The 24,278-nt window shown below is 43.4% G+C and overlaps 1 protein-coding gene across 4 annotated transcripts in view; it reads left to right on the forward strand.

Annotated features, from left to right (window-relative positions):
* Nucleotides 1-24,278, forward strand: part of ATP13A4 (ATPase 13A4) — a 51,223-nt gene that overhangs the window by 23,722 nt on the left and 3,223 nt on the right. For 2 of the 4 annotated variants that reach the window (XM_040613117.1, XM_040613118.1), the window contains 19 exons: nucleotides 1,505-1,693; nucleotides 2,011-2,072; nucleotides 2,759-2,909; nucleotides 4,294-4,380; nucleotides 5,080-5,233; nucleotides 5,829-5,940; nucleotides 7,785-7,909; nucleotides 8,633-8,796; nucleotides 9,855-9,977; nucleotides 10,621-10,700; nucleotides 12,007-12,049; nucleotides 12,970-13,079; nucleotides 13,360-13,456; nucleotides 14,191-14,263; nucleotides 15,489-15,663; nucleotides 16,137-16,351; nucleotides 17,844-17,932; nucleotides 20,077-20,157; nucleotides 20,667-23,870. In XM_040613117.1, the coding sequence (XP_040469051.1) occupies nucleotides 1,505-1,693; nucleotides 2,011-2,072; nucleotides 2,759-2,909; nucleotides 4,294-4,380; nucleotides 5,080-5,233; nucleotides 5,829-5,940; nucleotides 7,785-7,909; nucleotides 8,633-8,796; nucleotides 9,855-9,977; nucleotides 10,621-10,700; nucleotides 12,007-12,049; nucleotides 12,970-13,079; nucleotides 13,360-13,456; nucleotides 14,191-14,263; nucleotides 15,489-15,663; nucleotides 16,137-16,351; nucleotides 17,844-17,932; nucleotides 20,077-20,157; nucleotides 20,667-20,888 (2,352 nt within the window). In that variant the 3' untranslated portion in view covers nucleotides 20,889-23,870. Of the gene's footprint in view, nucleotides 1-1,504; nucleotides 1,694-2,010; nucleotides 2,073-2,758; nucleotides 2,910-4,293; nucleotides 4,381-5,079; nucleotides 5,234-5,828; nucleotides 5,941-7,784; nucleotides 7,910-8,632; nucleotides 8,797-9,854; nucleotides 9,978-10,620; nucleotides 10,701-12,006; nucleotides 12,050-12,969; nucleotides 13,080-13,359; nucleotides 13,457-14,190; nucleotides 14,264-15,488; nucleotides 15,664-16,136; nucleotides 16,352-17,843; nucleotides 17,933-20,076; nucleotides 20,158-20,666; nucleotides 23,871-24,278 lie in introns of those variants that run through there. The other 2 variants (XM_040613119.1, XM_040613120.1) reach the window with 2 other exon arrangements.

The raw sequence follows: 24,278 nt of genomic DNA on the forward strand, positions 1-24,278 counted from the left end.
GGTCTGTAAATCTGTGGAGGATTTTCCTGAAACCCTTTTAAAAAACAGTTCACTCATTCTCATGCATCAAGATCAATATAAGAGAAGTTGTACACTGTAGACAGTAGTTCTGCATTTTTTAAAGCCTAATTGCTTTAGAACTTCTTCCAAAACTTTCAAGAAGTCATTTCATGCCTTGATAATTATCTGCCAATGTAAAGTCCAAGTCTTGAGTTGTAAGATTGATTCTGCATTTCAGCTTTTGATCATTTTCTCCTTTGAAATAATCTATAATCAGTTGGCTCTCAGAAGATTAATTCCCTCAGGATATCAAAAAAAGTGTGTTTAAGAACATACCCTGGTGTCTGCTTTGCAGTTTTTCTTTTTTTTTTTTGGTTTTTTGTTTTGTTTTTAACTTCTCCCTTGTAATATATAGCATTACATACATTAATCACAGCATCTGAATGTGATGTGTGATGTGATGTTATCACAGCAGCTGAAACTGCCTTGTCAGACTGGTGTAAGATTCAGTCACATCATGTACCACATGCTTTCTCTTCTGGGAGTGTGTTTATCTAAAGGTGGTAAGTGTTTCATTCTAACATAAAATAGATACAAAATATTATCAAACTGTGCCTTCTGTGGTCTGAAACAGTATCAATGAAGGGAGAATGAGAACCTGATGGAAATTCAATCCATCAAGTGCAACATGATTTATGGTCAAAGTCCCAAGCTCAGAGGCAGTAATAATAGAACTTTTATGATGGTTTGCAGATCCATCTGAACTGCAAATTGGCTTTAGTTTGCAGTGTCTCAGTTCTGGGACCCCAATTTGAAATGCATTCAATCCTTTAGCAGTGACAGCAACTGCCAAGAATAACAGTGCCGAAGTGCAGCATACTGGCAGTCAGTTTTACACCGACCTCTAAGCTCCCAAATTAGAGATTGCTTTTAGAAATGTAACTTTTACTTCCATGTTTCTTCCTGCAGGTAAAAGCGATTTCCTTTCATAAGTCCTAGAACATAAGGTCAGAAGAAATCATTAGTTTATGCATTCTGCCCTCTTTTTCAGCCCCATCCCATATGTCTCACCTGCCACCCTAATGTGGAGTCCAGAGCTATGCCTGTAGGCAGTTGGATGAATGCCCATATGAATGGCAGATTCTTGTGTGCTGTATCATGGGAAGCTGGGCTTGACTGAGGGTGCAATAACCTAGCTGGCATGTTTGAACTCATACGCTTTGGATGAGACTGTGAACTCTATCTGGCAGGTTTGTTGGCATGGAGAATGAAGGAAGGCCTAGTGGCTGCTCTTTAGCAGCGGTGTAGCCTTAAAGCCTTTGGTTAAATCAAAGCAATTCATTTCTTAGGGAGATTTAATATGTGGTGGACCATGGGCAGAAAACAGCACAGCCTGAAGCACCCGCAGTGCAAGGGAGGAGGGATGAAGAGGGCTACACACAGACAATCCAAGCAGCACTCCTTGCTACCCTCTTGCTGATAACTGCCTTTGGTTTTATGGCAGGAGGAGGCAGGAGAAGTGGTAAAGAAGGCCTTGGATGTTATCACTATTGCCGTCCCACCAGCTCTGCCAGCTGCCTTGACAACAGGGATCATTTATACCCAGCGGAGGCTGAAGAAAAAGGGCATCTTCTGCATCAGCCCACAGAGGATCAACATGTGTGGACAGCTGAACCTCATCTGCTTTGACAAAGTAACTGCTAATGTGGTGGTTACTCTCTTAGTAGTAATGGGAGCCATGCTAGGTGTGGGAGAGTATGGGTTTTGATCAAGCTTTTCCATTGTATTTTAGAAACACACTGATCCATCTTGGATACTCTAAGTGTGTGTTGTATGAACAGACACTGTTGCAAATTGTTGTTTTTCTTGGAATCTAGGAACCGGCTGGCAGCACTTTTGCTCTGCACTGTGCTGGCATTTTCTGGACAGTAACTTCTTAAAATAAGTCTCTTTTCATTCCTCTTGGAGCTCTCATGTGGGAAGTTAATTTAAATGTACATTTTAACTTAGACTGGCACCTTAACAGAAGATGGCCTGGATCTTTGGGGCTTGCTGCCCTCTGAAAGAAACTGGTAAGGCTCCTTGACACATCAATGGCATTTAAATTTGGTGGGACTGAGAGACAGTTAATGCCAAAGAGCAGTCTGAAGTTTCCTGTGTTTAGATTTCCAGTATTATTGCTGTAGCCTCTGGAAAATTATTTGTTTGCCTCATCCCAGGGGTCCTGCTCCACATGGAAAGATGCAGCCACTGTTGTCAGCATTTGGCACAGCATGCCCAGGCAGGGTAGTCTGCGGTAGATGTGCTAAGTTAGATCTCAAAGCTGCAGCAGTGCCCCAACCCTTTGTGGCAGGATGCCATTGTTACCCACGAGATTGCCACTCAGTTCCTTCAGTGCCCGTGTTTTTTCCCCATTTACATTTCCAGAAATGTGCACGCACAAAGATGCTCAGACTTATATCAGTCTCACAGCTCAAGTCCTTCATCAAGGAAGGTATTTTATAATAATCTGTTCCTCTGTCCATCCCAATGGACTCCTCAACTGCGCAGAATACACCTTTTCTGAGCATGTGTGTCCCAGCCTTTAACAGGTGCATGAGAAATAGCTTATGGGGGAGGACACGTCCCCAGAAACATGCTTATCATCTGACCACAGAATAGGACTTTAACAGCCCCCTGACTTAGGACTTTTTTTTCTGTTAGTCATACGTTGTTCGGTGTTCTCTGATGTAAATTTTTATGATCTTTTTCATGTTAGCTTCCAGGACATTCACAGCTTCCCTGCAGACCACAGCCTGCCTTGGGGCCCGGTGTTCAGAGCAATGGCAGTTTGTCATTCACTAATTGTTTGGGAGGGCAAGATCCAAGGAGACCCACTGGATGTGAAAATGTTTGAGGCCACTAACTGGGTAAAGCTGTGCTTTGTTGTTATGCAAACAGTGGTGGGGAGTTTTAGTTTTGTCAAAAAGGAGAAATGTCCCAAGTCTTCCTGTGCAAATAGCCACTTCCTGCACAGAAGTAAACCAGCTAAAACTCAGAAGAGATACCACATGCTCAGGATTTTGGAGAAATGTTCCTTGTTTCTGCCTAGAGCTTTCACCTATGGGTACTTTGAGTACTTAGCTCATTTGACTGGAAGTGGTGGATATCATTCAAACCCTGCTGGGGTCTCAATTCTGACTGTGGCTGATGCCAGATAACAGGAAGTCCCAGATGTTACTTACATGCAGATTAAGACTGCTTTTACAGAGCATGAAAAAGACTTGTGCCAGCTTTGAACTAGATACAAGACTGAAATTTGTTAGAGCTCTGTCAATGTGGAGATACTTCTGCCGTCTTCAGGCTTGAAATCGCATGCCCCTATGAAAGCACTCGGCTTTCAGTCTCTGTCCTGTTACCTACCAACAGCCGTCAGTGTGCCGTTTACTGTCTGATGAGTTGGATGGTGGACATGAACATTTATGAAAACTAAAAAGCTACAAATCTGAGATGGGTAAGAGGAAGACAGCCCATAATTACCTGGTGTAAAATATAGCCACAAGACATTACTGATGCAAAATAAGAGATTCAAGGCAGGATTAGCTAGTTGCATGGGTAACAACATCTGTACTTAACACCTGTTTTGTATCTGCAAAATATGTAAAACAGCAAAATTTCAGGGAATAAACTATCCAGTAATGACAGGAGTTAGAGGGTATTTTTCCCTAGGGGTATCACATTGCCATCTCAGCCTTAGGCAGACACCTATCAAAGTTATAAATTAAACAGGAATAATCTTGTTAAATAATTCCTATGAAACAGGAATAATTATGTGCCCTGTGACACCATAAAATATTTTTCTTCCTCACGGTCATGTTGTAATTATTAAAAAATCCAACTGATTTGAGGAATACTTCAAGAGCAGAGAGGATGGTGCTTTCCACATTAGTACAAACTCTTATTTATTATTTTCCCATTGGGTCTACATTATATTGAAAGATTTTTGCATATTTAAGTGTGTTGTAATGGATAAAATGGATAAATGGATAAAATTTCATGTCAGTGAGAGGACAGAATCTATTTGCTGTACACGAGTACAATAGTATCTTAGTGAAGCTGGTGAAGCTCTGATTTTGGTTGCCAGGCAAGACAGTGGGATTTCCATTACTGGACCTTTTTAGTATGAAATGACTGAAATGACAGACCCATCTCAGGAATTGTTTTGACGGAAGGAAAAGCTCTAAATGATTCCCAAGGTTCCTTTCAGCTCTGCTGGTGCTGTGATCTGAAATATTTTTGTCTTTCAATACACAGGTGATAGATGATTCCAGTGGACACCAGAATGAAGGTCAAGGATCCACACATGCCACAGTTGTTAGACCTGGGCCTAAAGCCAGCCGCGTAAGCTATTTGCAAGATTCACCTTCCTGGTCAAGTTAAACTGTCAGTGCAAGATTTATCTTTCAGTAGAGAAATGCTTGGTTGTCCTAGTCCAAGACAGCTCTTCCTCACTTAGTCTTTCTTGTACTGCCTGCAGAGAGACTGCCTTGCTCTCTTTGATTAAAAAGAGATGCCTAGGGGCGCTTGCTGCTCACACCAGGAGCAGGGGGATGCTGGATGACAGATTGTCCAGCCCAGGAAATTGTCTGTCCTGGTGGCTCAAGACTCAATCCAAACTCAGCTGAGTGGTGAAGATCTCTAAAAGCACTTGGGACGGCAGTGGAGTCTGGTAGCTGATGTCTGACCATTACTGGTGATATACACCAAGGGCCGTGATTACAGACATCCATTTTCCGTTTGCAAGGCCAGTGTAAGACCTAGCAGAATCTTGTTAAAGAACAGGACTAGTGAGTTCCTTTAAGTAAATTGCATCTAATAGTCTGCTAAAACTATCAGTGACCTTTTCCTGCTGCTTGAGCTAAACATTTCTGTACAAATTGTATCTCCTCATTGTAGACCAGTTCTTTCTGTGCTATTGTGACAAATCAGCCCATTATACATGGTTAGGTTCTTACCATAGGCCAAAGGACAGACTTAAAATCCTTTGGCCTGAGTTTAAAATTCTTGCTGCAGTATCTAATCCACTTGCTTTCCTCCTAGGCCCCAGTGGAAGGAGTTACCATTTTACGTCAGTTTCCATTTTCTTCAGCCTTGCAAAGAATGTCTGTCATTGCTCAGGAAATTGGTGGGGAAAAACAGGTCTTCACAAAAGGGGCTCCGGAAATGGTAGCCATGTTATGCAGAGCAGAAACAGGTAACTAACATTTATAAATGTTTCCTAGAAACACATATGTATAAGTGACTTTTGATGGTGCAATGAAGTGGAAGGTCCAGATGAGATTTCTGGGTCTGACTTTATACTTCAGCCTGAAAAGTTAGAGTCTCTCTGTTGTGCTCCAAGTCTAAGGCTAACCTGTCGTACACCCCTTCTCAGCAAAGGAGGACTGCTAAGAGATAAAAGCAAGTACCAACTCTTGTACATGGTGTGTAGTCTCTGCCAGAATAGATATTTGGAAAAGTTGTCTACTGGTCCAGTATACACCAGAAAAAGTTATCTTTTTTCTCCAAGCCTTGGGAGGGCAGCTAGAAGAGCACAGCTCCTTCATGACGAACTGGAAGAGGTAAGTTTTTGCAGAATAGTTTAGGACCCCAAGTGAAAAGTGGTAGAGGGGAGGCAATGATTTTCTTATTGAGCAAAGTTCCATTCAGCAGCCTTTTTTGATGTCCTTGGCCTATTGGTAGACTCTAGGTGTACCTTCCCTCTGGGACAAGAACCTTTCCTGCTCCAAGGCTTCCTTTTAGAAAGCAGTCAAATGCCCTGATGAACTCTTTTTTCCTCTTTTGCACAGTCCCATCAAACTTTGAAAGCAAGCTTCTGCTCTACACAGCGCAGGGCTTTAGGGTCATCGGACTGGCATGTAAATCTCTACAGGCAGGGAAGCAATCTACTGATCTAACAAGGTAAGCCATAGACTGCTTCTTGCCAGCCATGTTCAGCCATGGGCTAGTAGTGCCTCACATAGTACCATTACCACAACACCCTTGCCAAAAACAGGGCTGTAGTACAGAGTTTTGTTAGATTCAGGCCAGAGGGAATCTGATTTAAATCTGGACATAGGTCTGTCTGAGAATAGGTAGAGGGCACTTCAGCCATGCTTATAGCACATGCCCCAAATCATTACATATTTCTTAACTTTGGATCAACATAGGAAGAGTAATTCTAGTGCACTCTGCCTTCCCTCAGTCCATCACTCTACCAATCTCCTTGCAGATTTATGCATGATTTCAGCTGAAGTCTCTTTTTTTTTTTTTTGGTTGTTATCCTGGTTCCTTGATTAAGCAAAGGCAGCAGGTAACATTCCATTACCCCACCTGTTCTCTAGTCCAGTCAAAGTCAGCAGACTTATCTTCTGCTGCTGTCTTGGTCTAATTCTTTACCTTTCTAGCTTTAGCTCTCTAGTTTCTAGGGAAACCAGCAAACTCTTCTGCTGTGCTCATGGTATTAGATTTCCTCAAGCCTCACACAAGAACACCTACACAGGAATCCATATGCTTTTACCCAAATCCCTCTAGCTTTTGCCTGTGATATTGCAGAAACATAACTTCTGAAACATTTGGGGTTACTTGGCATCTGCTGTCCTCTCTGTTTCCTAGCTGCAGGTCCTAATCCAGATGGGGCTCACTTGTCTTTTCACAGGGCTTTTTGCTTTGCTGAAAGGGCCAATGATGCTGAAGCAAAGTGCAAGTGGTTTGTTTAATTCTTGTGACAGGTATCATAACAAACCTACCCGACCCAATGATCAAGTGTGTGTGATGTGGCCCAGATTTTGCAGCTGTGTGTGCAGTTACAGCATGCATGATGTATATACTGGCAGGGGAAAACAAGAAAACTAGAGGTCAAACACAAGAGCTGCTGGGAAAGCAATAACTATCCAGGCACCACCTGACTCAGCTACTCTACCATGCAAGTGTTTGGCATCACCTCCTCTTTACTATAGTGGCTAAAATAAGTGTTTGAAAGCTTTTCTTTTTTTCAGGCTCTTCAGAGTCAGCCTGTCTCCCTGACAGACCTCTAGTTTATGACTCAGGGATGCGATTGTTTACCAAATTCTGTTCTCCACTGCATGTGTTCAACTATAAAAGAAGCAATAGCACAGGTATAAAGAAAAAAAGTAGGAGAGAACAGAACTGGAATCCCCACATGCTGTTTGCTCAGGTCCTACTGTCAAAAATAGCAGATACATTTACTAAGCTGCGTTTCTTTGTTGTACTGTCCTCAAATGAGAAGGACTAGCGTGCATGAACTTTGCAAATCAGACCACCACAGTTTGGGAATCGTGCAGGAAATTCAGGGTGCTTTTACATGCTGGCTAAGGATGGTGCATGAATGAAAAACAGTCCAACTTATCCATCAGGCTTCATGTTGGTGTGTGGAGCAGGTAGGTTGAAATTGGCTCCTTTTTTGATCTGGTAATTAAGCAAACATGAGTTGGAAGCTGGCTATGTGCTGAACACATTCTTCAGAACAAAGGAAGAAGAGAACAGAAGGATGAAAAATCAAGTGAAAATATTGCATACACAGCCAGCACCACTTGCTGCCAGTGGGATGCAGGTCCTGCTGGTGGTGGAAATAGCACGACAAAAGACAGGCAGCCTAGGACTGCTGAAATCTAACAAATTATTCTAATGCTTTTGACTTAGGTGGGATGGTTAACAGTTATAACTGGCTATCAGAAAATTCAGTGCAAAAACAGGCCAAAGGCAAAAAGAAGAATGAAATCTGTCTGTCTGTTCTTCACTGTTAGGGAGGAGGTAGAATCTGATCTGACATTCCTGGGTCTGCTGATAATGGAGAATCGCTTAAAAAAGGAGACAAAGCCTGTCCTGGAAGAGCTCAGCGCTGCCCGCATCAGGAGTGTTATGGTCACAGGTATGTAAAAAGGGTGGATTATTTATGTGGTCACTGGCCCAGACAGGGTGTTCAATGGGTGAACAGTCTGCTGCTTTGTCCCCACCACTGGTAGGAAGGCACAGACATCTGTATCTTTCATACAGTTATAGTCCAAGAAACACTTGTGTTGTAGTAATGACATGAGCTGAACCATGCAGGCTTACATCCCTTGACAGCTTCACCAAGCTAGGTCAGACACCTAACTTAATCTGCCCCACTTTCACCATAGATCAGAGCCTTCCTGTTCCTCTGATGCTTTCCAGTGAGTCCATTTGTTCTTCCTGGTAAGGTTGTCAGATGATGTACACAAAGACATATCATGCAAGATCGCGTCTTTAAAGGGCCTCATGAAATCCTATTGTCATACATAAGCAGAGATAGAACATGGATGCCAGGACAAATCACTGAACCTTATGACAACTGGTAATTCTATTGTCTAAAGCACATAATCTGGGAGCACATTCCCCATCTGGATTTCTTCAAGCTGAAGGTGAAAATATTTCATTTCTAAATGAAAATACATTTAATTATCAAGGCAGACCTCATCTGCAGAGTTTTGATCCTTATAAAAAACTTTTCTAGGCACAGACACCAAAATCTTAGATTGTTGTGGATCTATGTGAAAACTTAGAACTAGTGTTTCCTCCATAAACAATTCCTTATTGCAGAAATTGTTAATAACACTCCCATTGATTTTTCTAGGTGACAACATTCAGACTGCTGTAACTGTTGCGAGAAATGCCGGGATGATTTCTCCAATGAGTAGAATGATTCTTGTGGAAGCAAACAAAATACCTGGATCTTTTTCAGCATCTATAACCTGGAAACCACTAGAAGAAAACAAACCTGAAGATTACAGAAGTCTGGTGAGCGTATAAGAAGCAGGTGTTGTGCAGCAGGGAAACAAACTAAGCTGGAATCTTTTAAATAGTGCAGTGGGATTATACTAATATAACAGAGATCAGTCACTCGCCATTGTCTGCATGTCAGAATGTTATGTGCTAGAAAAGTGTTTAAAAAGAAGGGCCCTTTATAAATATGTTCTCCACTAGAGCTTTCTTTCTAGCATATTACTTTGTGAACATGTTCTTGTTAACTGCCTAGCTAGGTTTGAGAACAGCTTTGCAGAAACACAGGAAAGATTTGTCCCTAGCCCTCATGCTTAGCTGATGCCAATTTAAAACATGTTTCCTTTCCCTGCTGGGTAAATTTGATAGTATAGATGTGGACTTAAAATCTGTGTAACTGCACTGAATGAACGAACTATGTTCAAGCAGGTAAAAAGTTAGCACTGCCCCATACCTGCAGAATTATAATGCAGATTAACTGTTGAGAAATTGCATATACACAGTGAAACATAGGCTATCTATCCTAAGAAATTGTGTTTCATCATCTCCACAAAGAAACGGAGATAGAGACTATTTACTGTCTCTCTGAAGAGTGTGTCTCAAGGTGCTGACCTTTCTCTGAGAAGTATTAAGAGTCAGGTGGACGACAGGGAATCTCTGCAAGGGCTGTTGAGGGACTCCTTTCTACCAAAGATCAGCCTGAGCAGCATCTTCACCGTATTTCACTGCAAAAGGCATGCCTAGCTGTGGAGCCCATATGCTCTCTCTAGCCCCTGTCACTCACAGTGCAGCCCACCAGTTTGGCACTATAGCATAAATTTGATCAAATATGATAATGCTGAGGTCCAGCTTTTCAGACTTATAAAGCACCCAGTTCACACTAAAATTAATGGCATTATACGCCTAAATCCCTTCACAAATCCAGGCAAAGGCATGGGCCTTGAACTCAGGTCTCCCAGAGTCTTTACAAGTGCCCTCCGCGTGGTATGACCACTTCTTTGTAGTAGTGCTTGTGGAAATGCACATAGTAGCTTTTGGGGGCCTGGGAGCAGCACTCATTCTGTCTTGTTTTATAGGAGGATGACAGTCAGACCAAACGAAGAATCAAGCTGGCATTGGGATCAGGCCAGTATCATTTTGCCATGAGTGGAAAATCTTATCAAACTGTAGCACAGCATTTCAGGCACTTACTTCCAAAGGTAAGACCTGGATTATTTAACAGAAGTAGGCTTGCCATTTGGTATATTAGGATTGTCCTGATATAAGTACCCAAAGAGATCTGTACCCGGAAATCTTTTGGGAACAATTCTAACCCTGAAATACTTATGGACTGGACGAATCTCTGATAGTAATGTATGGGGACGGATCCGAAAATCCTTGGATTTTATGTGCGTGAGGGGAGCAGACCTGCCTCATGGTGGGAAGACATGACCTTAAACATTTGTGCCCACATGCCTAGCCCTTGCACAGCGCTGATTCTGTCATTTTTTGGAGAACAGGAGAAAACATGGTATTAAACAGCATGCAATTTAGCATGACTTGTCTGTTTCATGGGAAAGATAGTTTCATGAGTTCTAGTATAGTAAATCCCTGCCAGGTAATCTGTGTTCATCAGGTAACTCAAATGACACACCAGGGCTCTTGTCCTTATTGTGATTATTTTTTCAAAATATTAATGAAGATACCTTTTATCTTTGACCATCAGCCTTTCCTGCTTTGGAGTCTAGCATCGGTTGTTTGGAAATGTGAATTTTTGGTGATTTCTATTCTAGATTATCACTGAAATCACTGTGACTCTTACCTCAGGTGCTTGAAAAATCACTTCCATTTTTCTCATTACAGCTTCTGCTCAATGGAACAGTTTTTGCTAGAATGTCTCCTGGTCAGAAATCCAGCCTTGTAGAAGAGTTTCAGAAGCTGGAGTAAGTTTATAATGAGTACTAAGAGTTAGGAAGTGTTTCATGAATTTCCAGGATTGAAAAGAGTCTAATAAGAGCTAGCTTTTGTCTAACAGCATTTTCTGAAGTACACAAAAATGAAATTTCCACGGACATATAGCTTGGCAATTAAATTCCAAAAGCCTGTTGAATTCCACGTTAGTTTGGCAACCTGTCAAAGACTTAACACTTCCACGATTCTGGGTTTCTTTTGTTCACATAACCTTCCATTCTTAATTCTCTGTCTGGGCCTGAAGGAGGGACACTTGTCAACCTAATATTTTTAGGAATATTTCCCAGCACTGCAGCTTCTGTGATGCTAGCGGTCTTTTTACTGCACTATTGCTGACTCAGTGTGATGGATTAGAAAACATGCCAGGGCAATCTAGATTGGTATGCCCTGTGCAGTTCACAGTCACAGAGGTATATACATATTCCTGAGTCCCAGGTGTCTTATTGCTTGTTATTCAATTGTTTCCCAAGTCTTTTGAATACCCCCACCCTCACCTCAACTAGTTAGCCCTTGGCCTTGCCCTAGAGCAGGGTAAGCTTTAGGCTGTTTCAGATTATCAGCCTGGTGTGAGCAGCTGTGAGCACCCCAACCAGTCTGGTCTCCCTGGCCCACCATCAGTGGCCTCCCGACGAGAACCTCCCCTGCACTGAAATCCAGGCCTCCACAGTAACAGACACAAGTGAGTCAGCTCCTGAAGCACGAGGCTGATTTTACTTAGATGCTGCAGAAATAAGGATTTACTTTTATGGCTCATCATTTCACAAGGTTATTTCAACCTCAGCGTGCGGAGCCGTCTCCCGATATCCTGTTTAAGCCCATGTTCTCCTTCTCTTTCTACTCCAGCTGCCTCAGTCACTCTCTGTCTGCCCCAGGAGATTCTGGCAGGACTGGACCCCAAAGCAGAGTCCCTATTCATGTCTATTCCCAGTGAACATGAAGTACCAGTGCCTGCAATCTTTCCTTTCTTAGCAGGGCTGTCACCATTAGCCCTTTCCTCTGTTGTGACTGACCTTAAACCCCACGAGGGTGGGAGGCTGAGTCCATTGTAGGTAACAAAACTTCATGCTACTGTATTCTTCAGTCCATCACAACAGAAACCACTGTAGGCACATCTGAGGTACAAGCCCAAGGCCCGTGAACAGTTCATAGTCCTGTATTTCAGTCTTTCAGCTTTCCAGAAGGGCTTTTAACAAAAAGCCATGGAGGAGGCTCCGATTCTCTCCTCTTTATAGGTCTTACTTCTCCCAGAACTGAACTGTAGGTCACTTTATTTTTCAGTTACTTTGTGGGCATGTGTGGAGATGGAGCCAATGACTGTGGGGTAAGTGAAAATTCTTTACAATATATTGATTTTAAAAACTAAAAATGAATGCAATGCCAGTAGAATATCCCAAACTGAGCACATGCTGGAGATGAGATTGCTCTGCTTAGTCACAGAATAGCTCTACTGGCACCAGTACTGATTCAGGGCTGATCCCACAGTGTGGTCCTTAACATGCCAGAGCTGTCCTAGGCAGAGATTGTTGCAGTCTGTGGTCTCAAGGATTGACTACTTTCCTTTGTAAAAACCACTGGAGTATTCTCCAAATCCTCCATTGGGGTTTCTGTCAACATCTTCAGTGTCTGGGGGTGGAGAAGACTAGAGTGAGGAGGAGTGTCTGTGGGCAACAGCTGTAGCCGTACAAGGCTTTTGTAAATGCACATTTTAGAAGTGCAAGAAAGCTGTTGTGTTTTGTTTTTTTTTTTCTTCTAAAAGGAAGGGTCCAGGTTCAGGAGAGACCTATAACTCCCTCTGGGCAGGTTTTGTTTACTTCATGACTTAACACATCCTTGTGACAGTAAGAGCAATGCCATCTAGGCACTGAAGCACTTGCCTTAACACAAAGTCCCAAGGATTATCCTGGGGGAAGTAAGCAGAGAACCTAGACTGCCTACATAAGGCATAACTGCAAATAAGTGCTGACACAGGAGGCAGAGCCAAATCTGTCTCCTGCAGCTGATAGTGGATGGCTTTGGGGTCTGTGGAGAATGGGTTTTCCCATGTTGTTATCCCCATTCTTCTGGACCCAATGCCTCAACCACATCCCACTAGAGGAGGCTTTTGGGTGGAGCACACCCAGGCGATGAAGAGGGACTGCTGTTCACAGAACGTATCCTGTAATAAGGGGTCAATTCTGGGCTGACATGTCAGTGGCTGTGTCTTCCTGGTTTGTGAATGCTGAAGAATATTATGATTTTCAGGCTTTGAAAGTGGCACATGCAGGGATATCACTGTCGGAACAGGAGGCATCTGTGGCTTCACCTTTCACATCCCGAACCCCCAGCATAGCATGTGTGCCAGAGCTTATCAAGTAAGTGTGGTTTCTTGTTTCCTGTTTCATAAAGGAGACAGTTCCTATTCCTTCCAAATATTAGTGTTGGGCATTCCCGCCATACCAGAATATATATATCTAGAGAAAAATAAGTGTCTTTGACCTTGAAATTTCCATTTGCCTAGTTCCCATCTGAAATTCCTTCAAGACAGATTAATTCCCTCAAAGCTACAGGAGTGCATCTACAGCTGAGAAGAGGACTGGCAACAGGAGCATTCCCATCACCTAATTGTTGTCCTATATTCATGTCTTCACACAGGGAAGGCCGTGCTGCCCTTGTCACTTCCTTCTGCATGTTCAAGTACATGGCTCTGTACAGCACCATTCAGTACCTTGGTGTTCTCCTGCTGTACTGGGTACGTCTTGGGAACGTGTTGGCTAGAACTGGATGAGCTACTACTGCCTTGTAGGAGAAACATGCCATAAAAGCCACAATAAAATTAGGGTACAGAGCTTTACCTTTCTCTGAGCTGCAAATGTCTGTGGCATGGTCGTATGATCCTCCTGTACCCTCAGCTGAAAACTGGAGAGATTCTTCCCATTAACTTCAGTGAGCAGACTTAAGATGCGAGCTGGGCAAAACGAAGGCTGAGGTATTGAACAGTATTTTGAATGAGGGCATATGTCTGAAAAGGGAGAATCTGGTGTAAGTGTATGCTGTTGCAATTTATTCAGCATTTAAAGCATGAATTAACTTGACAGTAAGCAAAATCCCCTGGAGTGCCTTAAACCACTTTTGCATGGCTTCTACCCAAATAGGGAGGAGGGCTTTCCATTCGGAAGTCACCCAGCATTGAGAAAGCGTGTCTCTTCAAACAGCTTTCTTTTATATTGCATTGAGTGAACTGGAAGCATTGTTAGTCTGAACGATGTACAAAATGAGAGTATTCACTGCAGACCCAGTGATGATGAATGTATTGGCAGGGTGGTGGATTGTGTGGTCCCCTTATCTGCTGAGTAGTGTTTCAGAACAAATAGCAGAGCATTAGCTCCATGAAAATAATACAGCTTTCTGGAGATGATACAAACAAGCCCACGGCAAATGTCTGATTTATGGTTTGTTTTTTTTTCTTTGTGTTCCTCTTTTCAGCAACTAAACTCCTTTGGGAATTACCAATTTCTGTTCCAAGATCTCGCTATTACCACTGTAATTGGTGTGACAAGTAAGCCCTTTAGTCATCCTATATATTAATGAAAGAATTATCTCAAATATTTTTCACCTCTTTGGAAATGCATAATTCTATGTACGGAAAGAAAGAAAAGAAGAGACTACATAAAGTACAGGATGTTTAGTAGAGGAGGCATTTTGTTTGAGAAAAGCTCTGAAATAAGATGGGTAATTCTCAGTGGTGCATTTGCTGAGCATGTATGTTGTTGATAACTGGCATGTTATCTCTAGCAGGAGTTAAACCAGACTTAATTTAGTGGAAAGTCAGGCTTTTCCCTGTTGACTGAGGAAGGCAGATTAAGAAGATACTTAAGAATCCATGCCCAAATGAAAAAGTTTAGGCATCAACTCTTTGGAGTCTGACTCACATTTGAAACTGTAGGCAGGAGGCACAAGAGGCAATGGAGGAGAAAAAAGGGACAGATGTTGGACACTACAGAGCAGGAAGCTGTAAGCGAAGAATGAGAAAGGAAAGCGGTGCTGGAGGGAAAAGAGAAAGCTGGGATTGTTTAGGTAGAGTAAATGCAGGGAGAGGTTTAGAAGCAAGAATAGCAAGGGCAAGAGCATGAAAAGCATATAGCAAAAACACATAGTTGTCTTCCATCCCTGCTGGAACACAGACAACTGGAAAAGGCCTTGATTAAGTCAAGTCTAAAAGGCTCAGCCGCAATATTGGGTGTCAAAAGCTGCCTTGCTGTAAATAGCCCATTTGGAGACTGCATCAAGGCTTTCTGTGTAGCTCTTTTACTGAAAGTCTGGATAACTTTGTTAAACCTAAGAACAGAGGAAAACCTGTTGGTCCAGCTACTGCAGTCCTCCTGCAGCTCAAACAGCTGGGCACTAGGTGCTTAGTTCAGGAGGATGCACAAAACGTAGGCAGCAGAAAATCCCAAGCTGCGGTTGACAAGTGACAAAGAACAGGAGAGCCTGAGCACGTCCTTATATCCTTGGGCCTGACAGTAGCCAAATAAAATAAAAATCCAACATTTTATTTTCAAAAAATGTCTCATAATAGTTAGATGCTGTTAATTAACCTCTTCTATGGCCAATAAGATTTGGTGGGAAAACAACTCTGTATTTTGTACTTGATATAGTATTTGTATGTATTATAAAGAACATTATAGCCTGTAAAAGTGCTGGCCATTGATAACAGTCAGCGATATACAGCAGCACTGCTTGTATTTTGGACACACTAGTAAACATGTCTGTGCATGTTTCAGTGAGTTTCACAGGTGCCTGTCCAAAGCTGGTTCCTTACAGACCTCCTAGCCAACTCATCTCACCCCCGCTGCTGCTTTCTGTTGTACTTAACATCCTCTTCAGCCTCAGCATGCAAATTTTTGGGTTTGTGGTGGTACAGGAGCAGCCTTGGTATTCCAAGACCAATATACACAGGTAGGTCCCCTCCTTGGGACTCTGGGTGACACAGGGCAGACTTGTGGGGACAGGTCTACCGAATACTACTGATCAGCTTAACTACAGGCCTGATCAGCAGCTGCAGGTAGACCCTGATGCTTCCCCACAAGGTGCGGACACGTTAACCGGTGTTGTCTGTGGGTCCCTAAGCTCTCCAGCAAGTCTGCTGCACAGCACGGTGCGTGTGGTGAGAATGCTTCTGTTGAGCACAAAGAGAAGTATTTGCTTGCAGGGAAGACCAGGGTATCCAAGTGGGTTTGAGCTCAGGCTCTGCTGAGTTCAGCAGGCTCAGCCCAGCAGGTAGGGTTGAGGACATTGCCAATAACCTACATCCTTGTGATAGCAGGAGCAAATCATGGCTGTGAGGGAGGATTCCTGATAGTGGTAGTGGAAGCTAGGGGAAATAACCAAGACAGTGATGATTTGCTGACCAGTGTGACACACTTTTTCAGCGCCTGCCTCTCAGCAAACAACCACATGGAGAATTCTTCCTCCATTTCCAGCTTGGGCCTCCATGGGATGAGAGATGAAGCTCATGGGCAAACAGACAATGGCTACAAGAGCTATGAAAACACCACAGTGTGGCTGCTAAGTACCATCAACTGCCTCATCGTAGCACTAGTGTTTTCCAAGGGAAAGCCTTTCAGGCAACCCATCTACACAAACTGTAAGTATGGGGAAAGAGGGAGGGATCTGTGAGTAAGTCAACTCAGGAGGTCAATTCACTGGGGAAAAATTAAAACTTGACCAAAGTAATGCCAGCCAAAAAAAAAAAGGAGCCCAATATTAGATTTCTAAATGACTGAAGGCCACCTTTTCATAAGTTTTAGTGCCAATGGAATCCTGTGACAAGCAGCTCTCTGAGCTGGGCCCAAATGTTGTGCTTCTGTATTGCTAAAAACTTGGCCCTGGTGTTTGGATTTCTGAAACAGAGAAATGGAGTTTGATAAAAACTTTTAAGGAGTAGAAGGAAGGTGGTGTTGGCTTGTTACTTAAGGCAGCCTGAGTGAGACATTTCAAGAAATGCCAGAATTAGGTGGTCTCACTTTGCTTTAGTCTTTAGAATAACTCCGGAAGAGCCTTGTGCCTGTCTCCTCAGAGCATGCTGGTTGAGCAATATTTGAGAGAACTCATGTTCAGGGCATTCTTTTGGGACCATCTCAGAAGGAAAAGTATGATAAAATCTGCACATTCGCAGAGGCTCTGTTTCCTATTCTAGAACCAGAGATGTTTTGCATTTGCTAAATCTATGACCAGTTTACTTCTTCAAAGAGGAAACATCAGGGGCAATAACTTGAAGAGACTGTAGCAAAGTCTAGTAGGTCTGTTCTGCCTCTGAAAGACTGTCATGTGAAGGGAAGATGAGCACGTGACTGTGGCAGTTCTGGAAGGTACAGTGAGGCATGAGAGCTGTTTTTCTTTGTGGAACAAATCCTGCAGCTGTCTCTCAGACAAAGCTCTGTTCAGTTCTTTAATTGCTGAAGAGTTAATGCTGCAGGTTTCACAGCTTTGCTGTTTTGATATAGTAATAGTGAGGAGGGGATATTCGTCCCAGATAGCAGAAGAGTGGGTCATCCATCCCCAGAACAAGGCAAAACCAGAGTGAGTGTCTGCGGAGTGAAGTTCAGTGCCTGACAGCTGAAAATTATTTTATTCATCATTGGAACATTTGCCTATGGATGGGGAGGGCAATAAATCTCCACTGCTTAGACTCTTTAGATCCTGATTGAAAGAGAGTCTTGACATCACTGAAATTGAGGGCATTGTTCCTAATTGTGTCAACAAGAGCAAGACTACATCCTGGACATTTTTCTGAATGACAGGAGACACAGAGCTCAGAGAAAGACTCACTGGAAGGCTCTAAGGCTTCTCAGATATGAGAGGTCAGATCGAAATGTTCAAAATACTCATTTGACATTTTAAATGTGTGACTACAAGGTTTGTCCCAGCCTTACGTATATCTGCTTGACTGACTAAAGCGGGGGTTCTACTCTGTTCATTTTTCTTTTGCTGAAAGTTCCTTCCTATCTCATGAATTCTTTTTTTTTTTTTTTTTGACTGTTTGACACGGAGCGTGATTACAATCTTTTGTAGTAAAGCCAAGCAGCTGAGATTGCTCATAAACCTGTGGTTTTATTTGCTTGTTCTTGTCCCTTCAGATGTGTTCTTACTAGTGCTCATAGGGCAGCTGAGCATTTGCCTCATCTTGGTGTTTGCTGATATTGATGATCTCTACTCTAAGATGGATGTGAGTATTGTTCCAAGATGGGTTTTCTTCCTACTACAGTCCCATTATAAGTGCGCTGGGATTGTTTTTAACAAAAGGCACAGACTTTTGCGGGGATAGATGGCACCTCTAAAGACAAATCAAATTTGAAGAGGTGGATTTTAGATGATGGGATCAAAGAACCTTCTGGAGGTATGGTAGCTCCAAACCAAGACCTGTGCATTCTGACAGCTGGACAGCTACACATGTATATTTGATTGTTTCAGCATATTGTCCATGCAACAGAATATAGCGCCACTAAGCTTACTGTGCTTGGTATGTTGGTGGCTTGATAGTTGCAAAGCCTGGAGGACAAAAGGAGTAGACCCTGCAAGTTTAAACTAAAGCACCATGCACTTGTGTTTCTCAGGCTGTTTTACCCTGCACACAAATCCTCCTGCAAAGATCTGCCATTCGGCACTCACAGCAGCTCTCTATTCTCAGCCCCTAATATTTTCAGTCTCCTTGTTTAAATTTCAGACAGCTTGCAGTTTCCTAAAGCAGCATTTGGGTTTAGAACAGTTGTAGAGGAAGACTAGTGGGGCTGCCTTGGCAATAGAGGATCTATCTTGATCCTTGATTAATAAATACCAATAGAGCTTGGCTGATTCTTTTCTGGCAGAATGCAAGCTGGGAGTTGCCTTGTGCAAATCCATCCTAGGGGAAATGCAATGGAAGTGTAAGATCTCCATCAGACATAGGACCGGGTTACTAGTGGACCTGACAATTAGTGTGTTGAGGCTGGGAAATGTTAACCTCCTTCACTGTGACACCCTCACAGCCTTGTAGTAGGTGTCACAGGAACAAAAACCCCAAAGCAACAGATTGTTGTTTTTTCAGTACATCTTTAATCAGAATGATGAAGTGTGGCGGCTTTAAACCAAGTACTAAACATGCTACTGCTTCCAGTCCTGTATGTTGGTGTGACAGTTAGTATGTGGATTTAGAAACGGAAATAATGAAACACAGAAAGAAAGGTAGAGAAGGGGAATGGACCTGGATGTCAGATGACAAGCAGCCTGGCTAAAGCTGCCTCAAGGTGTAACTTCCCAGAGCAGCAGCTCAGTGGGCGGACCCAGCGAAAGAATCTGCCACGAGATGGCACTTTAAAGCAAGTCTTAGTCCTGTCGTGGGCTGTGGTGGCACAGGACATTGCCAGCACTGCAGCTATGAGGGGCTAAAATGCTTTTGGGAAGAACTGCACAACTCCCAGGCTCTCTGGTTGGAGTACACTGGATTTGCTGAGATGAGAAAAGGAGGGAGTGGCAATAAGAAACTGCAGTAGCCTAGCCCTGGAGAAACTGCTGATCCAAATTCTGGATCTGAGCTGCATCTCCAAAATAAGTTGGGCTATAGTCAGAAGGCCAGTGCTGCTAACTGTGGGAAGCTGGAGCTGGGTTTGGAGCTGAAATAGTCAGACTTCAAATTATTGCCCATACTAGAAAGAAAGGAAATATTTAGATTTCCTGCTGGAGTGCTGGAGTATGGTTTTCTTTCCTGCATTGTAAGTTGTAAAGTGCCTTTATCAATTACTCAAGTAGCAGTGTTGGCTCATCAGCAGTGAACAGCCAGTGCAGGATTCTGGCTTTTGATGACATGAAGCTGGTGAAAGGACTAGAGAACAAGTCCTGTGAGGAGCAACTGAGGGAACTGGGGTTGTTTAGTCTGGGGAAAAGGAGGCCGAGGGGAGACCTTATTGCTCTCTACAACTACCTGAAAGGGGGTTGTAGCGAGGTGAGTGTCAGTCTCTTTTCCCAGCTAACAAGTGATAGGACAAGAGGAAATGGCTTCATGTTGTACCAGGGGAGGTTTAGATTGGATATCAGGAAAATTTTCTTCACTGATAGGGTTATCAAGCACTGGAACAGGCTGCCCAAGAAAGTGGTTGAGTGACCATCCCTGGAGATACTTAAAAGACATGTAGACTTATGTCAATAACATAATAACTATAGTGCTCAGGGACATGGTTTAGTGGTGGAGTTGGCAGTGTTAGGTTTATGGTTGGACTTGATTACCTTAAAGGTTTTTTCCAACTTAAATAATCCTATGATTCTATGACACAAGCTCCCACGGGTATCTGGTGTGTACACATGCTGTTGAACAGCTTCTCCTGCTTTTTTCCCCAGCTTGTTTGCACCCCTACCACGTGGCGGATCTCCATGGTGGTAATGCTTGCAGTCACACTTGCTGTGTCCTTCCTTGTTGAGGTGAGCATGCTTCATTGAATGTCTGTCAGCACTAACTGGAAAGGTGAAATCATTGGGTCTCACTCTTTATTCCTCCTCCTCAGCCCCGCCTGGGAGTATCTAGTAAAACACAAGCCATTGCTGCTGCCTCGCCCTTACTGTCTTTCCTCAGAGGCCCACATATGAATGATCAGATATAAGGGAATGCAAGGCCCAACCACCTTTTCTTTCCTCTGGTGAGAGGGATGTATCAGACCCTGCCCCAGGCTAGTGAAATACGGGAAGTTTTGGGGTTTCTACTCAGATCCTGAAAACTGTCAGGAGGAGCTTGTCCCAATTTTCTAGTGGATGACTGCTGGTGGAGCTGCTGTGAGAAGTGGTCAGTAAAAGGTTATTGAAGGGATGTGGAAGAGCAGGACAGGGTGGGCAATCTGGGTCTCCACTACTTGCCCTGTGTGTGTCCTGTGGATGAAAAGGGAAAAGTGCGGTCCAGGTTCTCCAGAATCTTCCTTTTGGTCTTGTGTTTACAGGAAGCGGTCATCGAGAACAGAGCTTTATGGCTGCTTCTGAAAAAGACCTTCCGGTACCACTCAAAGAGCCATTACAAGAGGCTACAGCGAGTGTTAGAACAGGACTCAGCCTGGCCACCTCTGAATGAAACCTTCTTCTCAGATTCTGTGGCAATATCAGTAGAGGGAAATATGGGAGGCCATAGCAATCCAACATTTGACAGCAATGAGGATGTATTCTGAAGGAAATTGCAGAGGACACATGTTCAAGACAGCTGCAGTTGGTTGTAGAAGGACTATCTCAGAGACGTAAGAAAAGAGCAAGGACCAACCCATCACTGCTCCCCATTCTAAGACTAACCGTTTCTGGCTTATTTTTGATTTAACTGGAAGCAGAAAAGCTGGCTGCATGAGCATAAAGCCACAACAGTGTTTCTCCTGTCCTCTTGCCCATGTATTAATGGCTGCCAGCTGTAAATGGAAAAATTTGCTGAATATTGACAAAGCATTCATGGTTGAAACACCCCGTTGCTGCATCCCTCTTTTGAACTGCATGTGGTTCCTCCAGAAGAAAAGTAGCTAACTGAGGTATCAGCGCTCTTCTGGGGAGATGCCCTTTGGGAAAACAAGTAGACCTTACTCCTGATAGAGGCTGCTGAACATAGGCGGGTCCTGGGATTCCTATAGTTCCCGGGGTTTCAGATAATGCTACCTGGTGTCTGGTGGTGGGGTTTTTCCCCCTTCTGGCAATACTTGGCTTTCTGGACCTGGAAGGAGCTGCAAATAGCCAAAGCCTTTTAGAACCATCCACTCCCACCACCATTGTGGTCTTCCCACGATGGGAACAGTGTAGAGCTCTATTGCTAGCTCACTGCTACCAGGCAGCGTGTTTGCCCTCTTCTCAGTTTAAAATGTAGTACCTGCATTTTCTGGGTGAAAAATCTTCAGAACTACAGAGCAGAATGATTTCATTGTTTAACTGTTCTTTTTGTTGAGAAAGGTATTTGTTCAGGATATACAATTTTTAAAAGTAGAATGAAACACATGATAATTGCAAATTACAATCTCATCCTGTGGGTCTACAAGGACACCCCTGTGGTGTGAACTTGCTCTACTAGAGCAGATGCTGCACAGCTGGGCTGTGGCCTGGCATCAGCTCCTAGTTTACCAGTGCCAAAAGAAGCAGGCATTGAAGAGGTTACTACCCCCAAGGAGCTAAGGCCTGAATTAAAAGACAGGAAGCCAGCTAGGTCTCAGAATATTTTTATTAAATTCCATGGCATGCTGTTAAGTTGAGCCATCTGAGGTTTAACTCTTTTTTCCAACCGTAATTGCATAGACTACACACCATGTGTCAACTCATCAGCTCATATCCCTCACCTGTTACCCTTTGATGGTGACTCACTGCTGTGTTGCTTCTGCTGTATGTAAATCCAACAGCGCTGCACATTTCTGCAAGTTTTACCTGCTCAAAAAAATCCGCTGCCAGCACATATTCTCTTAGCCCTGTGATGCGAGGCAGACTTCCTGCTTGCTGTATTTTGCAATCTCAGTCTCCAGCTACATAAACCAACAACATACCAGTCAGGGAGGCTTCAGACCAAGAGTGACACTCTGAACTGACTGCACAGTTTGTTTTTCACAGCTGAGGCTTGCCCATGCTTTTCCTGGGTGAGGCTGAGAAGCCCTTTGAGAGCACTACAGTGCTGGGAAAAGTATGTTCCCACTATTTGACACTAAAGCACTCCTGCACTGCTGAAGAAACCCAGAGAATCAGGCAAGTTGGGAGTCACAGTAAAGATTCCTTTGGTCTTTTAGAGTAAAAAGTAGCTCTGGAAAACCAAGAGCAAATCAGAAGAAATCACAGATTGTTTTGAATCAACATGTCTGTACCAGCACAGTGTTTGAAAAGAATTTAGCTTGGTCTAAAAAATAACTATTTTTTTCTAAAAAGAAAAAAAAAACCCAAAGCAAAAATACTCAACTTCCATAAAACATTTGGCTCACAGCAATTTTTTCCGCATTTTAGGCAGGTTAAACATAAACAAATGGAGTCAATACTTTCCTACCTACTGTAGTTTACCTAATGGTAAATATCTGCCACAAAGCCACACAACTTGACACAAACCAGAAGTGGCTCACATTTATTCATAAAAGTGTCTCCAAAGTTAGCATGAGTTCCTAGTTTGCAGCAAAATCCATTGGAAAGTAAAGTCTAGGTGCTTCTTGCAGCTTAAGGAGACATCAAAGAACAGGCTGGTGGAGTTCCTCCATTCATCCTCTGAGATACAGTAACTTTTTCCTTGGAGACAAAATTCACTGTCCTCTTTAAGAATTCCTGCACACAAATATGTTGCTGCATGTGATAAACTGGCAATTGCAGCAGCACTGCAGACTAGGCGGGTAGTTAATGTCACAGTTGACAGTACAGAAGTACCAACTCGTGGCAAACCTGCGGCACCTGTAGGGTCAACAAGATAAAGACCTGTTTGCCTGCTGCTGAAATACAGCCTTACCTCCAAGAAATAGAATCCACATGCTACATGATATTTAACCTTTGCCACTATTTAAGGTGTCAGTCTTGTGTTCCATCTTCCTATGCAAGGTCAGTATCTCCAGCCGTACTGGGACTCATTTTATTGTCTTCCCTCAGTGGCATCAGCCACAGTTCAATCAGCAGACCTGTGCAGTGTTTCCCAGCTGTACTGAACTGCTTATATAGCGTAACTTGGTGGCCATCAGGAGATGAGTGATGTTAGACACATCCTTGCTGCAGAAACCAGCTCATACACACACATTAAAGTCCCTGTGTTCTGCTCCCTCACCTCAGGTGGAACATCAGAGGTCCCAGTCCACATCCTGGTGCTGGGTTGGTCCCTTCAAACTTGGACTGGGAATGTAATTAGAGTCAGGATGAGGAATAAGCAAAAGTAAAAGCTTCAAGTGTGTTTAGGACTCGTGCCTGTGTTTTGCATTTTGAGGGTTCTCTCTGGTTTGAAAGGATCTTTTACTTCTGGAAATCAGGATGGCAACAAGCAGCTTCCTCCCTGCAGTCTGTCCAGCAGGCACCTGCCGCGCTCCCTTTACCCATCCTCACTTGCTGTGCATGCGAGAGGGGCAGGTACAATGTAGGCGCTCCGTTCTGCCTGAGCCATTGAACTTGCTGCTTGGCATTCCCAGCTTGTAACAGAGAAACAGAAATAAAATTGAACTGCTTAATGAAAAGAGTTGTTTTGTAGAGGTGTTGTAGGGGTGTTTTGCAAATTCTGAGGCTGCATAAGGGCAGAGACAGATTGACAGCCCTGGCTGTGGCTTCCACAGTCCCTGTCTGCAGTCCAAGCTGTTCAAACAGCTGAAGAATCCCCCAGGGGACTGAGGGTCCAGGCTTACTTTCTCCTTTTGTGACTAGCGGTGGACACCGGTTGGAAAGACACCCAGTGATCTTTGCCAGCAGATGCTGTCCATCCTGGTTAGCTTTCTACAGCTAAATCAAAGGGGCAGACTCCCTGGAGCACAGCCAATTCACCGAGCCAGGCAGCCACTCTGAACAGCAAATTTCAAAATTTGATTTTCCTTGTGAAATACACTTGTCCCTGTTAATGAAAAAAGAAAATCACTTTTATTTCTGTCCCA

Source organism: Falco naumanni, chromosome 13 (genome assembly GCF_017639655.2).
Source record: "Falco naumanni isolate bFalNau1 chromosome 13, bFalNau1.pat, whole genome shotgun sequence".
Lineage (NCBI taxonomy): Eukaryota > Metazoa > Chordata > Aves > Falconiformes > Falconidae > Falco > Falco naumanni.